The following is an 18,060-nucleotide window of genomic DNA, read 5'->3' as shown; positions in this document are numbered from 1 at the left end:
ACCTCTACCACAGTCGCTTCCACTTCGACTGCAAACACCTTTAATGTTGCCCCATTGCGACTCGGATGGGACATTAATTACTACTATAGACACATTTTATGGATCCAGATCCCCCATGATGGCGATGATCGAGATGACGATTCACAACTTTACGAAGAAGAAATCTGGTTTTAGATCTTCAAGATGCCAGTGGGCTTGATAAGTGCTCTGACGTCGCGGCCTGAACTCTCCACCTATCCCTTCCACATTAGAGTTAGCATCTTTTGCATTTTTAGTTAGAAGGGCTGTGGAACTGTCCTCAGTAGAGCTAAAACCAATGTTCTGCAGACTGGGCATACTTTTTCTGAGGCACTCTTCCCATTCAATGACGCTCTAATAGATACTTAATAGATACTTAAATGAGCACATCGACTGCTTTCCTGTCTGTGAATAAGCAAATTGCCAAATGGTAAAGACCTACTCCAAGGACCCATCTTCCCTCCTCCAGTACCCTACTTCCAACAGTGTTATGGTGCAAGCTTCCACGAGCAGGCTGAACCCTAACTCTTTACCTAGAAAGCCCCCAGATAGGGAATCTAACCACATGGAAGCCTTTGCAAGGAGATTATTCTCATCTGCCGGCCTAGCCCTCAAATTAGTCCACTCCAGAACTCTAGAACATTACTCGCATGCTTTATGGGACATGGTAAGTGAAATCTTATCTGTGCTCCCTGTTGTTGCCAATTTGATTGCTTAAATTGTACAAGACACTGCAAAGTATGTCATCAGATTGGGGCTGGACACCACCAAGTGCCTGGATATAGTATTTGGTAACAGCATGGTGCTTCACGACAATGCCTGGATCAGGTCCACAGGCTTCTCCAGTGACATCAAGGCATCATTGATGGACATGTCATTTGATGGAACATGCCTTTTTGGAGACAAAGCCGATTTGGCCCTAGAGCACTTCAAAGAAAGCGGAACTGCAGCGTGCTTCCTTGGGCTTTCAATGCTGTGTGGTAGTATCCCCAACAGGACTGTGCTCTTCAAGGGGCATCCAGTAGATGCAGTGTCAAGACCGCTCGGTGCTTTTCAGGTAGGGGTGGGGGAACAGGTGGACAACATCCTGACCCTCAGCAGCATTACAATACCCAGTCGGCTACCCTCACCCCTCCCCAGCTGAAATGTCCAAACACCTTTAGCTTGTCCTCTTTAGCACATTCTCACTATGTTGGACATAGGATATGTTATTACCTCCATGGGTGGCAAAGAGTCACATTGAACAGACAGGTGCTTCAAATTGTTCAGGCTGAATATGGCCTACCTTCCTGGTCCACCCTTCCTCTATACACCACAGTGACTCCTGGAGGACCAGTTGTATATTCTCCAAAGGGAAGTCCAGCCCCTTTTGGGCAAGGATGCCGTTGAGAGGTTGCTAAAATCAGAAATAGTGATTAGATGCTACTTCTGTTATTTTATGGTGCTAAAGAAGAACCGAGGGCTTCAATTTTAGATCTTTGCCCACTAAACGTCTTCCTCAAAAATGACAAGTTCAAAATGCTTTCTCCTCACGAGAGGAACCAGGAGCTTTTTAAGCGGGTCCTGCACGCGTACTCCCAAACGACGACTAGGTATAATCGATCAGTGTGCAGTTCCTAAGTGTAAGTGTCCAGTTCTGTGAAAAAAGTGCCCTCACACTCCCTAAACATATTTTACTACCACATTGCACTCACTACACTACTTATTCCACATACCCACACGCACCAAACGGCTTCACCAAAAAGATCTCCGCCAAAGAGACCCGAACACTCTCACTTACACTTAGGAACTGCACACCGATCAATTATACATAACCCTCGGTTGGGAGCTTCCATCTGATCACCTGCCCATGTCTACTTAAATACGTGGGGATGGCAACACGTCCTGCAAAAACCAGAATAACGGAATACAAGAGTAACATTAGATGTAAGAAAACAAACATCAAGATGTGTGCCCATTTTACTACAATGTGTCACACCGTCAATGACTTACACTGGACTATCCTGGAATCCCATCCCCAAATAAGCAAGGAAGCCCTCTTTAGGAAGAAGCAAAACTGGGTGTTTAGGCTCTCCTCCCACATTACAGGACTCCATGACTATATCCCCTGGGGTGAGCTAGAGTAATCAGAACATCAACATGCTTTGCTGATGCCAGCCCAACCAGTCTATGAGTGGGGCCACACATAATCAGGTGGGACTAGAAAAAAACAAATGTCCAACTAGATCCCCTCACGCACCTCTGTAAAAACATACCACAGAGGCAACCCCGCCCGAGGGCAACAGGAGTAGTTGAGGGGGCACAAACATTATAAACATCAACTCAAAAAGTACTAAGTTACACTTAGTTTGTACCGTTGGGACAGTATCATCAACCACTTATATCTAGTTCGACTCAGATTGGGATCTAAGTGCCTTGCCCCTCAAGTGTTTGTGACCAATCATGAGGGTGAATATATATATATATATATATATATATATATATATATATATATATATATATATATATATATATATATATATATCCAAACAAAGTGCCTTGAAGCAATGAGAGGGCACACAACAGCATTCAGGCCATCTGGCATTATGATGCAACCTGCTTTCCTGCTCCAACATTAATTACAATGCCGACGCGTTTCAAGGCCATAGGCCCCTTCTTCATGGGCTGCCAAAAACATCTCATTGAGGCTCGCATCCATTTAATTTCCGGCTTTATTTATTTCCATTTCAGCCCTCAGTGGGCGTGTACTCAATGCAGTGTCCCCTGATGCATGATGAGACACAGAGTCCGTGATCTGAGCAAAACTCTTCACTTTAGTAAGTTCAATGTGCGTTTCACTTTCAAGGCTAATTATGTCTCATTTCTTCAGGGCACTTTGTTTGGATATATATATATATATATATATATATATATATATATATATATATATATATATATATATATATATATATATATATATATATATATATATATATATATATATATATATATCAATACCACCGTGAGGGTGTTAGTCCATGTACTGCAGAGGGGGATTTCACATCATTGGGGCAGCCCCCAACATAAGCGTCCTTGAGTTATTCCCCAACCTCCGTTGTTAGTAATAGACTCTAGTATTTTTGTCATCTTAATCACATGCCTGTTCCTTGTACCATTATTTACCCATTTTCAGGTTGTGATTAACGGTTTGCTCTGCTTAAACTCTCCTGTCAACACAGACCTGCACTATTTAGTGTGAGTTGGTGTTACCACTCGAGTTTTGGACATCATGCACTCCATGTTGTTTCACTTCAAGCGCCACCGCACCCAGCCTCGATTGGGGCGAGGCTAGCTACTCCATGCCACTCCACTTGTTGGCATTATAATCTGTGTTGGTTTGTCTTGTTTTAGTCTTACCTGTTTTCTCGGATCGCAATGGGCATCGGGGTGATCGTGCAATATTATGATTAAGGTGGCACATTCCACTTTGGGACACGTTTGAGAGCGACTGTCCCGTCACAATATATGTTGTCTTGTCTTGGTCATTGGTGTTTGCTGCTAAGAGCGATTAATCAAACGTCTTGTGATTATGTACGGAAGTTCCTCTTCTTGCTACGGAGACACGCATGAAAGCAGTATATGCCGCAATAGTCCCCGCTTTTCTAATGCGATTAGCGGGTCATGCCAACATTTTTTGAACCCGACTAATAAAAGGAGCAGTATTCCACTTGAGGACTACCTCAATATCCCTATCCCATATTGTCGCATCACAAATTAGCCACAAATTGAGTCCCCTATGGTCATTGAACCCTGTGCCATCACCTGATCTATACTGGCATCACTTCCTGTTATCTGTCTACGACTGCTGAGTATTTGTCACGCAGCACCTTAGAGTTGTTTTTATCTCCATTCTTCCTGTTTGGTCGTTCACTACCAGGTAAATCGGACCTGGTATTCACTCGCAAAGCTGGCAACTATTGCATTCCTAGTACTTTTGGCATCAACTTTGCAGTAGTGTAAGACGTATTATAATTCTTTTAAACTACTGGTCCTGATGAATTGCTACAAGACCCGTTAGGGGCTACCTTAGGCAAGAAACATGTCGACCTTAAACACCGCACACACCTTTTAAGATCATTGCACCCCGCTAGGGTGCCATTGTTTTTAGTCAGGTTAGTGAACCCTAGGAATAAAATGTAGGCAATAGGGTTTCAATAAGCCTATTTTAATACCACATTGCACTCACTACATTACTTATTCCACATACCCACACGCACCAAATGGCTTCACCAAAAAGATCTACCCCAAAGAGCCCCTTCGCTGGTGTCCGTCGGGCATTGCAGCACCGGCCCGATGACGAACAGGCCCATAGGCAGAAGCCTCCCGGGTTACCTGCAGTTCCAAGTTGGCCACAATAATTTTCAGTTCTCTGTGCTCCCCTTCAACCTCACAAGTGCCCGCCACGACCCCCCCCCCCTCTTCTCGGGTGTTCACAAAAGAGATTGTAGTGATTGCTGCCCATCCTCAGAGGTTGGGAATACCACTTTTCCCATACCTCAACAGGTCGCTGTTGAAGGCTGTCTTTTCTGTCAGTCGTGGACCACCTCCAGATGACTACAAACTCCTGACATCCTTGACGTTTTTAATCAATGTGCTGAAGTCACCCCTTACTCTTTCATGGAGGCTCCCCTTCATCTGAGCCATTCTGTATAGGGTGCAGTTTTGAGCTTTTCTGCTTCCTCAATGAGTCCCGATGTTTCAACCTTTGTCCTTAGTCTCAGTTAGAGAGGCTCTGAGACTTTTTGGACTCCGGCATCTTTGTAATGGACTACACCAAGTGGCACATATAGGCTCTACAGTGGGATCTGAAATCTGTTGGTTCAGTACCAAGGGAACCTAATGAATTCCATCCAGTTTTTTAGGAGACTGCAAATGGTCTGGAGTGGTAGTGTCAGTCCGCCATTCTACCAGTGGCATACCGATCTTCCTAACCCACCCAGACATGAGGGTCATAACTAAATAATTGTCAAGGTGGGAAGGCTGTACTGGAGAGCTGGAGATCAGAGGACAGTGGTCTCTGGCAGAAAGCTAGCTCCACATCATTCTGTTAATGTTGCAGACGCTTTGCTTGGCAAAAAAAGCGTTCTTCCCATCTTTCAAAGGGAAACAAGGGCAGGGCCTCACGGACAACACTACTTGTGGTTGTACATGTCATTATGAAGTCCATTTATCAAAACCATTTATGCTTGGCGTTGGAAAAGAAATTGTCGCTTTGTCTACTCAGCACATCAAACTTTTTCAGGACCAGCAATCTGATGTGTTCTTTGTCCTTTCTCTAGCACAGCAAGGACTTGTTGAGACTACTGTTAAAGATTATTTGTCTCCCTTCCGGCCTTTCTTCGGTTAACTGACCAACCATTGTTCTTCAGATCACCTGTTGTAATGCATGTTTTGAGCAGCTAATACATGTTTCTACTCAAACCCTTTTTGATGCCACATTAAGACCTTGTTTTGGTCCTAACATTCATGATGTGCACACCATTTTGAGCTGATGCATACCTGTTTATTGTGTTTTCTGTCTGTAAAGGCAGTTTTGTTCTGAGCTATAAGGTCAACTTGTCCCCTGAATGAGTTGCAAGTACTACTTCTCCTGCAACCATATACCAGCAGTGCAGAAAACAACAATCATAGATAGTCGTCTGGATAAAGATTTGCTACACTATGGCAAATGAGCAACTTCCAGAGGTCTTCTTCTGCCAGGGCTGTGACAACCGCATTGGTGGGTGGAGCACCTATCTTGGACATCTGTCAGACATCTGTAGGTCTTTTGGTAGGGAGGGGCATAGTGTGGAGTTAAGGGGACCAGGTGGCGCGCTTTGCTTTTTTGGTCCTGCAGGACTTTACTGTCTGACTATTGCACAGACCCGCTATCTGGCAGGGTACTGCTTTGGTATCGATTCACAAGGTGATGAATCTGCTGTCCTGAGTATATATCAGAAAGCAAGTTACTTACGCTTAGTAATGCTCTTTCTGGTGAATAACTGCAGATTCATCATCAAGCCATCTACCTCCCTTTTCTGTATAATGAATGTTGTTTTCCCACTTCAAAAGATCCTAATTTAAATATATACACGGTGTTAATGAACTCTTATCTGTCTTGGGACCATGTCCGATGTTGCAACAGAGTCAAGAAAGAAACCAACACCGGCTTGCAAGGCAAGTATATGTGGATTCAGAGCCTTACAACGCCACCTACTGGCACGAGGGAAATGATGAGAAAAATCTAGATCCAGTATGGCGCATTGGGTTATTCACAAATGGAGGCATCTGCTTAGTAAATCCAACAGAAAGAGCGTTATCGAAGGCAAGTACATTGTTCTTCCTCCTACAATGATGTGCTTGCATTTTAATGTATATAAAGGGCTATTTTACATCTAAAATATTCTCAATTAGTTCGTTATCTCAACCATCTATTTTATATGGAAATCAATCCTATTTGTAATTTCCTGTAGGCATTTTAAATATTGTCAGAGCTTGCATGCATGCTGTTAACTCCCACTACCTTTACTACCACCATCAAAACCACCACCATTGTCAAAATTACCACCACTATCCTTACCACATCACCATTACCTCTGTCATTACCACCACAACAGCATTTGTTCATGCATTTGTTGGCGCGCTTTACCATATGAATGCCTGCCCTATTTACTTTGCCAATTAGTGTTTTTTTCATTTGTAAAGATGTCCATTTTGTTGCTTTCTTCTCATAGGAGCAAGCTGAACCGGCAAATCTTGGAGACTTTATGGAGCTGGAGATGGATGAGCTCAATCAGCATGAGTGCATGTCTTCCATGATCGGATTAATCAAGCACATGCAGCAAAATCAGATCACACCCAGGGTGGAAGAGGTCAGTTTTGGTGAAGTGCAGTGTGCACCCTATAGTAGCATTTTGAGAGCACTCTTGCTTTACTTATACTTCCCACTGACAAGGGTCAGTTTCTTTCCCCAGTACTTGCAATACATGTCCAAGCCATATGTGGCTGTAGATAAACATGCCATGCATACTCCTGCCATCTTGTGTTGGGCTTGAATGTGTGCAAAATGTTTTTCTTTGATGAAGTCTTCTTGAGTCACATAGTAGTGTGACTCTACCTCTTACTTGCAATGGACATGGTCATCGGCTTCATTGTTAAATTGGTTTTTTTTTTCCGCTATCAGGTTCCGACGTGTGCTTTGGTGCTCTAGATTGACTTTGTCGTGGTGCTTGGTTCGAGGCATGTGGGCTGCTGAATTCATATCTGTGCATAGATCGCCGCCTAGTGTTGGGTCCGGATGATTGCACATTGTTGTCCTGGAAGAGTCTTCGAAGTATCACGAGATAGGTGGCTCCTCCCCTGGACTACAGTGCGCATGGGCATCGCCTCCATCCCCAGATTGTTTTTTTCCGCCATTGGGTTCGGATGTGTTTCGGTTCCCTCTGTCGGAATCGATAGTTGTTTAACTTTTCTAACTTGAGACCAAAAGGTCTTTAGGGTTTGCGTCGGTATTGTCATTCGTTCGGGTTTGTTTATTTATCGGCTCCGAACACTTGCTGCCCTTCCGCGTGCTGTCGGCGCGGACGGGCCTACACGACGCTCCAGACTACTCAACATGGAACGGACTCAGTTTAAGAGGTGCCCGGTGTGCACCTCAAAGTATTCACACCTCGACGTGCACCCAGTGTGCAACAAATGTTTGTCGCCGGACCACGATGAGGCCAGGTGTATGGCCTGCTCCAAGTTCCGGTGCAAGAAGACTCTCAAGCTTCGTAGGGCCGCTAGACTCCAGGCCCAGTTATCGGCGCCCCCGCCGGACAACATCTTTGAGGAAGACGTTGATGACGACACCGTCCTACAAGTTTCGGACTCCAGCCTGGCGTCGGAGGATGACAACTACGACGCGGGGGACGAGGAATTTGAGGAAGTCGTCGGTGAGGTAGGGGACGACGACGGGGCCATTGCCACCGTGGAGGATAGCTCAGAGGAGGAGCATCCTCAGACTGACTCAGGGGTCAATCCCCATTATACGGCCCAGGTCGAGGGATCGCCTTCGGGCCTTACCCAAGACCTTACTACTCGTCCCACGGCCCGCCTCCGGGCCCGGCCACGGACATTGGTGATGCGCCACTCCCGGTACAGAAACCGAAAGTGAAGCCATCAGGGTCCACACCAGCGGTGTCGAAACCGAAAGTGAAAGTCGCACTGGTGAAACTAAAGGCTCCAAAGGCCTCAGCGCCTAAGACGTCCAAAATGGCCGCCGACATCAAGAGCCGTGCTAAGATGGCCGACCCGAAGACCCCGGTGTCGAAGCCGAAGACGAAGACGACCGACGCGGCCGCGTCGGCGCCGAAGAAGGTCGACGACCCGAAAAGAGCCTCGAAGACTCGTCAAGACGACCCCGAAGCTCTGGCTGCGCCGATTCCGGTCGACAAGGCCAAGGGTGGTGATGTGTCGGCTCCGAAGACCGTGCCTTTGATCGCCGACCGACTCCGGACTCGGGGGAATCGCTCGAGCCGGTCCAGCCCTCACCGTCCTTGACCAAGAAGGTCACGGAGTCCCTTCAACGTATTCAGAAGGACGCATTGGCTCCCGGACCGACGGATGTGGTGCCGAAGCCTCCACAGAAACCGGCAAAGGCGCAGACGCCAATCCATTTCACGCTGCCGCCGAAGACGACGCCGAAGGCTTTCGCTCCAAAGCACGGGCCCGGGGCGCCCTCGAAGCTGGTGTCGGCGCCGAAAGCATCATTGGTGGTGTCGCAGCCTCGGCTCCAGCCACTCGCGGACGAGGAGCGTCGAGAGGTTATCGTCGACGCCAACACAGGCAAACTCTCTCTCCTTAAAAGGAAGATCACCCCGTAGCCGGTGTTGGAACATTTTCGTATTCCACTCAAAAAGAAGCTGGGCTCTGCGGGTACTTCTGCCCCTGTGGAGCCTGCATCTCCACAAAATTTAGAACTCTCACCAGCTCACTCTATCGCTGGGGAAGGCGACGGAGATGAGGAGGACGAGTACAATTATCCAGCGTACTCGGATCCGGAGGAGGTCAATGAACCTTGGTCTGCTGGAGGCGACCCTGAGGACCCTCAGTCAGGTCATGAACCACAACTTTTTGCAGCAAAAACTTCTCCAACAGAGGACTCAGCAGCCTTCAACGCTCTGATTGAGAGAGCTGCGGCTAACCATGAGGTCGACCTCCATGCGGACCCAGTGGATGTCGATTTTCTGTTTGACACCTTCTCAGTGGCTGAAAAGACTGTCAAGACATTGCCTATGCTCAAGGGGGTGCTGAAGCACGCGCCTGAGGTTTTCAAGGATCCCACTCTGGCGCGGGTCATCAATCCTCGTATTGACAAAAAATACAAGGCAGCGCCCACTGATCCAACGTACATCAAGGGACACTTGCCACTGGACTCTTTGGTTGTATCCAACGCGCACAAGCGGGCAAACTCGCAAACCACGGGTGATGCTCCTCCCCCAGATAAAGAATCGAAGATCTTTGAAGCCTCAGGAAAACGTATTGCTGCACAGGCAGCTAATATTTGGCGCATTTCAAACACGCAGGCCCTACTTGCACGCTACGATAGGGCGCACTATGACACCCTAGAAACACTTCTGCAGCACTTATCTGATCAGTACAAAGAGGGTGCTGAAATGTTAATTCAGGAGGGGAAGCTAATCACCAACGCTTCCATTAAGTGTGCACTGGACGTGGCTGATACCGCCTCCAGGGCTATCAACACTAGTGTGTTACTGCGTAGACATGCATGGCTTAGAATATCAGGGTTTAAACCAGACATACAGACAACCATCTTAAATCAAACAGTTAATCCAGACCACCTGTTTGGCCCTGAAGTGGATGCAACCCTTGAAAAGATGAAGAAAGACACGGACACTGCTAAGTCTATGGGGGCCCTCCAATCCCAGCAGTTTCGGGGTGGTTCCTTTCGCCGCTCCAAAAACAGAGGCACCTCAAGGGGTCAGGCATCACAATCCACGCAGTACTTTAAAAGCAACACCCAAACCTCATACACCAACAAGGGTAGAGGTGGCTACAGGGGCAACAACGTCAAAGGCAGAGGACGTGGAAACAACAGCTCCAGGTCCTCCACCACCAACAAACAGTGACGCCTTGTCACTGCCCCCCGACCACACAACACCGGTCGGGGGGAGACTCCAGCAGTTCCTGCCCGCGTGGAAATCCATCACCACGGACAGGTGGGTCAAATCTCTTATCCAGTACGGTTACTGTCTGGAACTTACTTCCACTCCACCAAACATACCTCCAAGAAGCCGTCCTATGTCCGGCGAGCACTTGCACTTGTTGCAGCAGGAGGTCAAAGCCATGCTGCAAAAAGGGGCAATAGAGCTCGTGCCACTGCAAGAAAGGGGATCAGGGGTTTACTCTCTGTACTTTCTAATCCCCAAAAAGGACGGATCCCTCAGGCCCATCCTGGACCTCAGGCCCCTCAACTGGTACATTCTATCGGAGCACTTCCATATGCTCACGTTGCAGCAAGTCCTCCCCCTGCTTCGACAGGGAGACTTCCTGGCTACGCTGGATCTGAAGGATGCATACTTTCATATCCCCCTGCATCCTTCACACAGGAAGTACCTCAGATTCACAATTCAAGACCAGCACTACCAGTTCAGGGTTCTGCCTTTCGGGGTCACCACAGCGCCAAGAGTTTTTACAAAGTGTCTGGCGACTGTAGCGGTGCATCTAAGACGCCAGAACATCCACGTCTATCCTTATCTGGACGACTGGCTCATTCAGGCAAAGTCAGAACAGCAGTGCGCCGACCACGTGTCCCGCACCATTCATCTCCTGCACGATCTGGGATTCTCGCTGAATTACCCAAAATCCCATCTCCAACCCGCCCATATACGGCAGTATCTGGGCGCGACAATAGACACTCTGGCAGCCACTGCGCAGCCAAATTCAGTGCGAATCGCCAGTATCCAGACGCTGATCCAACGATTCAGACCTCAGCACTCGCTTCCAGCGAAGGTGTTCATGCAGTTGATAGGCATGATGGCCTCCTGCATCTCCATCGTCCCGCACGCGAGGTTACATATGCGTCCGCTTCAGGAGTGCCTAGCACGTCAGTGGACTCAGGCTCATGGGCAACTGGTGAGCGGTCGTGCATACAACTCTCTGCATTGGTGGAATCCACAAAACCTTTGCAAGGGCCGACCGTTCCAAGAGCCTGTGCCACAGATTATCCTGACGACGGACGCTTCTCTCCAGGGATGGGGAGCGCATGTACTCCACTACACAGTGCAGGGACTATGGACACTACAGCAAAGGAAGATGCACATCAATGTACTGGAACTGATGGCGATCTTCATGGCCTTAAAGGCATTCAAAGTACATCTGTGCAACAGGGTCGTATTGATCCGGACGGACAACATGACGGCCATGTACTACATTCAGAAACAGGGAGGCACACACTCTCCGCAGCTGTCTCATCTGGCTCAGAGCATGTGGAAGTGGGCCATTCAGAGGAACATATTCCTCATGGCGGAGCATCTCCCAGGCAAGGACAATCAGATGGCGGACCTGCTCAGCAGGCACAGCCACCAAATGCACGAGTGGGAGATACATCCATCAGTACTCCAACCGTACTTCCAAAGGTGGGGTCATCCAGAGATAGACCTGTTCGCCACAAGGGAGAACGCAAAATGCCAAAGCTTCGCCGCCAGGTTCCCGCACCCGCAATCGCAGGGCAATGCGATATGGATGAACTGGTCAGGCAGATTTGCGTACGCTTTTCCCCCAGCACCTCTGATACCGCTGGTGGCGCGGTAAGCTCAGGCAGCACTCGATGACTCTCATCCTGGTTGCTCCAACGTGGGCTCGCCAACCATGGTACACCACGTTTCTGGAACTTTCCGTGGTACCGCATCAAAGGCTTCATCTCACACCCAGCCTTCTGACGCAGAGCCATGGCGACATTCAGCACCCAGATCCGCAACAGCTCAACCTGGCGATCTGGCTCCTGAAGTCCTAGAGTTTGGCTACCTCAATCTTCCCCCCGATTGCATGGACATCATTCGGGAGGCAAGGAAGCCCACTACTAGAGCATGTTATGCGGCTAAATGGAAGCGGTTTGTCGTTTACTGTGTAAACCACGACATTGACCCGCTGGATGCTTCCATTCAGAACATCATTTGTTACCTGTTCCATCTGTACCAATGCAATTTGGCGTATTCTTCCATCCGCATTCACCTGTCTGCTATGGCCGCATACCTCCAGAATAGGCAACACCTTTCACTTTTCAAGGTTCCTGCTATCAAGGCATTTCTGGAAGGACTCAAAAGGGTCATTCCACCACGGACACCACCAGCACCAGAATGGAACCTCAATGTGGTTCTTACAAGGCTGATGGGTCCTCCTTTTGAGCCACTGCACTCTTGTGAGCTTCAGTTTCTGACTTGGAAGGTGGCTTTCTTAGTAGCAATTACATCGCTACGGAGGGTTAGTGAGTTGCAGGCACTCACCATCCAAGAACCATTTTTCCAAGTACATGCTAACAGGGTGGTGCTCCGCACTAACCCTAAATTTCTACCCAAGGTTGTATCTCAATTCCACATAAACCAGACAATTGAGTTGCCAGTGTTTTTTCAAAACCCTGAGTCGCTGGCGGAGCGGATGCTCCAAACCCTTGACGTTAAAAGAGCCTTAATGTACTACATTGACAGGACAAAGGATTTTCGAAAGACCAAGCAACTTTTCGTTGCATTTGCCTCACACCACAAGGGTAATTCTATTTCCAAAGCTGGTATCGCTAGGTGGATCGTGAAATGTATTCAGATCTGTTACGCTAAGGCTAAACGCACTCTCACTATTCCACCAAGAGCCCACTCCACCAGAAAGTTGGGGGCCTCTATGGCTTTCCTTGGGAACATTCCCTTAGAGGATATTTGTAGAGCAGCCACATGGTCTACCACACACACTTTTACTAAACATTACTGTGTAGACGTGCACTCTAAACAGCAGGCTGCTGTTGGTCAGGCTGTTCTCAGAACACTTTTTCAAACTGCTGCAGCTGGCACGGGCGGCCGCCGATAAGAGGGGGACTGCTATGTATTCTATGCACAGATATGAATTCAGCAGCCCACATGCCTCGAACTGCAAATGCTACTTACCAGTATGCATCTGTTCTTGGCATATAGGGCTGCTGACATTCATATCGCCCGCCCTCCTCCCCGGCGCCTGTAGCAGCTGCAGTATTCATATATATATATGCTCATAGCATGGTCATCACTCACATAGTTCACTCCATCTCTGCCAATGGCTAAAAACAATCTGGGGATGGAGGCGATGCCCATGCGCACTGTAGTCCAGGGGAGGAGCCACCTATCTCGTGATACTTCGAAGACTCTGTAGGAGAGTAGGGTCTGCAATCCTATGATCACCCAGATTTTTTGCTTTTGTTTCACTGGTTTACGACTTTCTCTGGCTGTGGGCCTGCCAATCAGACCCACAGCCTGGCTGTTCTCTTTCTAAATTACGATATGTACCCTAGGTGCATTTACCAATTGGTACTGGGCCACCTTATCAGACCCCGTAACGCAGGGCATAGGTGTACCCAGGGCCGCCAGGGGCTGCAGCATGTATTATGCCACCCCTGGCTGGCCGCCTAAATTTGACACAACTGGCTGCATGACAGCTGGGGCAAAGTCGTGTAATCACCCTTTGCTTTAGGTATAGTAGCTCTATATCTAACCATACAATGGACACCCGAGTTCCTATCAGTCACTCCTATGGCAGGCCTTGACAATCCTGAAGGCAGAGTGCGTGGGCTCGTGTGAACTAGGTTCTGGCCCGAGCCGAGCCCGGTTGCAGCTTGCGGAATCAAGACCCAATGGCTGTTCCATGATAACGCGTACCACATCGGTAACTTCGGTGTCGCGTTATCACGGCATGTCGAGTAAGGTGTCATACGAATCGGGATGCTGCCCCCTCACCAATTCTGGCGACGAGGTTAGCATTCCGCCCTTCTAGAGGGACACGACATGTACGTAACTGTGAACCCCGGTTAAAGTTAACTAAAGCCTCAGCTCCACAAAATGGATGCTGCCACCACAGACACGAGTCTGACCTCCTGCTGCTGGGAGTCCTTCCAGCGAGGATAGCTTGGACAAAGGGTTTCCTGTCGAGGGCGGTGTTCGCACCGTCCCAGACAGGGTTTGTGTATTCTGGGTAGGTAGGGCTTTTGCGAGAAGGTGACTGCGGAGTGGCACCCCGGTGCTCACTACGCATCTGCCGGTCAGAACCAGTTCCAGGGGCGCCAGCCCTGGCCTGGGGAAAGTCCGGCAGGGGAGAGGGGTGTAACTACCCCCCTTCCTGGTCCCACCCTTAGGGCAGGACCTAGTCATGTACCCACCCCTTTCTTTAGGATAAAGACGGGAGCGGGGACCCTTCCAAAGTAGATCATCTTTGAATCAAGAACTACTTTCTACGAAAGGACATTCGAGACTCTTCTCAAGATTTCTCCCTTGTGACTAAGGAGTAGTCACCCTGCATCAGCGGGCACCATCTAAGAACTCTGCAGTTTGCTGTAAGTCCTTCCTCAAGGAATCCGACGGCCCAGCTCGACGAGAACCGGCTTCCCTGGCACCTCTGACCTCTACCCACGTCATCAGCTCAGCTGTGATCTGTGGGTGCGACGAGACCTCGAGGGACCGGCCATCATCAAAACCTGCACGCTTTCTTAACCAGCACGACCATCGAAGTAATTCTTTGGTGAGTGCTCTGGGGTCCGAGAAGCCCCGACCCTGAGCCGCTCCAGCACCGAAGTGCAGTCTCCCAGCATCTCCACGATCTGCGTGGGGCCCTTCTGCTCGCTGCTCAGCCCGTTGTCTGGTCACTAGCCGCTGGCTTGTGCCCTTCTGTGACGACATTCGACAATCAACACTGCTGGTCTGGTTGCTCCAGACTGGCCCTTGCTTCCATCTTTGCGAGAAGCACCCCGGACCCTCCTGGTCCACTCAAGACGCCATCTTAGGCCCTCCACGTGGCCCTGAGATCTGCCAAGGCTTGTTGCCCCATCCTGGGCCCAGCGACGCCGACAGCATCATCCTTCGTGGGACAGCTCGCACCTCCACCGTGGTCGCCGACAACGCCTCCTGGTCCGTGAGACTGCAGAGCCTAGCGTCGCCCACTCACCTGGTCGAGGTGACGGCCAACCGGTGCCTTCCTGGTACCCTCTGACTACTGGCTAGTAGTACGAACTTGGTCCCCTCTGCTTTCAGGTATCATCAATCTCTGATCCAGGCTTGGATCTCCACAAACTATTCATCACTGGTCGCCGGCCAGCAACTCCTTTTCTTCCGGCTCCTGGCTCGTCAGCGAAGACCCCGACGCCTGTAAGACTTGTGCAGCCGCAGCCCTCGTGGCTAGGTAACTCGGCATTTCGGTGCCTGCATAGCCTCTTTACTCTAGGGTCCCGAGTCCCTCGCTTCCGTCTTGCCTTATCGGGTCCGCCCGAGACCTTAACCTTTCCGTGTCCTCGGACACTTGTTTTAATTGTGCACTTGAAGTATTTTCCTAAGAGATTTGGTTTGTGCTTAGTACCCTGTCCTCATAAAGAGTACAGGGCTGTTGTGATTCTTAATAAATATACTGTTTATTTTCATAACCCTTGTGTGGTGTCCTTTCACTTGGTGTTCAAGGGGTATGTGATGGTATAACAGCTGGCTTAACACGCCCTCTCGAGTCTTTAGCCTTAGACTGCTCGTATCCACGCTACTAGGATAGCTGGTCTATAGGTTGACTTACAACCAATCATCATAAGGGTCGTTTGGAACGATACATAGCGGTCGCTAGAATAGCGAACGCTGCATATCGGGCCAACTTCTCACAGACTCTTCCAGGACAACAATGTGCAATCATCCGGACCCAACACTAGGCGGCGATCTATGCACAGATATGAATGTCAGCAGCCCTACATGCCAAGAACAGATGCATACTGGTAAGTAGCATTTGCATTTTCGATTCTGGGGCCCAGTTTCTTCACCAGTATTGTTTTTGATCTCATTTGCCCCTTTCCTCTTGTATTGGCTCTAAGCTTCCAATTACCTTTCGGGACAGTACGCAGGTGGACTCAGGCCTCTGGTGGGGCTTGCCTGTCGGGGCTTCTTTCCTTCTGTTTGGTCCGCTCTCAACATGTTTTGCTGTGATGGAACAGATGTCCTTTCAATAATACCCTTGGTGTCGAGCAAAGTATTCCTGGGCCGATCTCCACCAGTTCTGTAATCTCTGCCTCTTACCCAAGCATGACGAGACTGCATGTGACGCATGTCGGTCCTTCTGGTCATAGAAGACCCTTCGAGACTCCCAGGCCTGTCGACTGGAGATGTCGTGCAGGAGCGAAGAGAAAACTCCAGACCTCTTCGGTACCCAGAACCTTGAGGGGGAAGATCATTCCGAAACTTCGGCTGCTGACAAGGCGGCTTTCTTTCCCATAGAGAGTTCCGACTCCATCTGCCAGATTGAAGACCTCCCATCGGCTCGACAGGTTGTGAGTACAGCAGCTTCCCCCTCCCTGTCTACATTGCCTCGAGCATCTGATAGAGACTACTAGCCACAGATTCCTTCATGTAGAATTATCCCCAGGCGTTAAAGTGAATCCGGAAAAAAATATTTTTGCCACAGCGTCCCTGCGTGCTGGGGGGACGCCCCCACTCGACTCCGCCCCCACTTGACTCCGCCCCTGCGTCGTCTGCGCACGTGATGTCAGCGAGGTCAGATAAGTCCCACCCCGCCTCGCCTATGTCAGTTTTTTTGCTTTTCCGTGTGCAACGCTGATCCGGATCGTGCTCTGGGCCTGTTTAGGCCTATCCCTTTACTTTATTGCGTGTGTGTGGGGACAGTGTGTGAATGCCTTCGGGCTTTAAGACGTGCTCGTCTTGTGGACTCCTGATGTCGCCCCATCTGCATGTGGTGTTTCGGGGGACATCACAACTCCACGGATTGTGAGGCGTGCTAGCAGATGAAACCGAAGTCCCGGCGGGAGCACCAAATGAAACTTCTCTCAGCTCGCATGTCCAGGTCGGCGTCATCACACCGCCCGACCACTGCAGAGTGTTCTCGAACCCGTTTCTTCCTTCGTCGACATTGTACCTCTCCCAGGTCACAAGAACGTCGCTCACTTGTCGGTAAGTGTCGCAGTTTGTCCCATAGGGTTAGTTCCGCCCTGTTCGGGGCATGAGCTCTCCGCGGGTGGTGCGGCCCCGCGTGTCGTCCCCTTATTCGCCGTTTCCTGGTGTGGGGGCGACTGGAGCCCAGATGGAGACATATGTGGCGGCTTTGCAGGCCTCGCTGGCTTCTACTCCTACTTCCCCTCCTGGAACGTCATCGGATCCCTTGCAGTGTGCGGGGCCTTCTGTGGCGTCGCCGGTGGCTTCGGCGCCGACTGGCTCGGATCCAAGTTTGGAGGATGTTGTGCCGTTAGGGTGCAGCCTTTCAGGGGTCCCTCCTTCGGACCACGGCGCCTCTGCTTCGCCGCAAACTCCCGTGGGAGTCCCTGTGGTGTTGGGGGAGGTCGCCAGGGCTCGGGATGCATCCCGAGCCCCTCTCGCTCCTCTGGTCAGGCGGCGATCCTGTCCGAGGCCGAGGTGACGCTGCTTCGGCGGCTGCTGGCCCTGGCGGCGCCACCGGGTTCAGCGGAGGACTTTAGGGACTTCCCCGGGTCCCTCTCGTCCCTCCACGCAGGTTGGCGTCTTTCCTGCGCCACTCCTTCGCCAGTTTCCCGCGCCGTGTGCTGTGACGGAGACTCGTCTTCGGATGCCTTCTCTTCTCCAGAGGTTCGGCGCTTACTGGTTTCATCACCGCGTTGTGGCTTTTTCCCCGACGTCTGAGGGCGGCTCCACGCCGTCTCCGCGCCAGTGGCCTTTGCCGGAGGAGCCGTAAGTCCCCACTACTCAGTCCCTCTTCCTTCTTTCCGGTCCTGGCCTTTCCTTCCTCCGGTTAATTTGGGGGGTGGCCACGTTAGCTTGCAGCCGTCGCCTACCG

The 18,060-nt window shown here is 50.1% G+C and overlaps 1 protein-coding gene across 1 annotated transcript in view; it reads left to right on the top strand.

Moving 5' to 3' along the window:
• Nucleotides 1-18,060, top strand: part of PRKDC (protein kinase, DNA-activated, catalytic subunit) — a 2,818,033-nt gene that overhangs the window by 1,247,474 nt on the left and 1,552,499 nt on the right. Inside the window, exon 47 of the mRNA XM_086965729.1 lies at nt 6,771-6,908. Coding sequence (XP_086821855.1) covers nt 6,771-6,908 — 138 coding nt within the window. The remainder of the gene's footprint in view (nt 1-6,770; nt 6,909-18,060) is intronic.

The sequence above is a fragment of the Lissotriton vulgaris genome, chromosome 4_1 (assembly GCF_964263255.1).
Source record: "Lissotriton vulgaris chromosome 4_1, aLisVul1.2, whole genome shotgun sequence".
In the NCBI taxonomy this organism is placed as follows: domain Eukaryota; kingdom Metazoa; phylum Chordata; class Amphibia; order Caudata; family Salamandridae; genus Lissotriton; species Lissotriton vulgaris.
The sequence above is the reverse complement of the archived record's forward strand: the minus strand, read 5'-3'. Positions and strand labels throughout refer to the sequence as shown.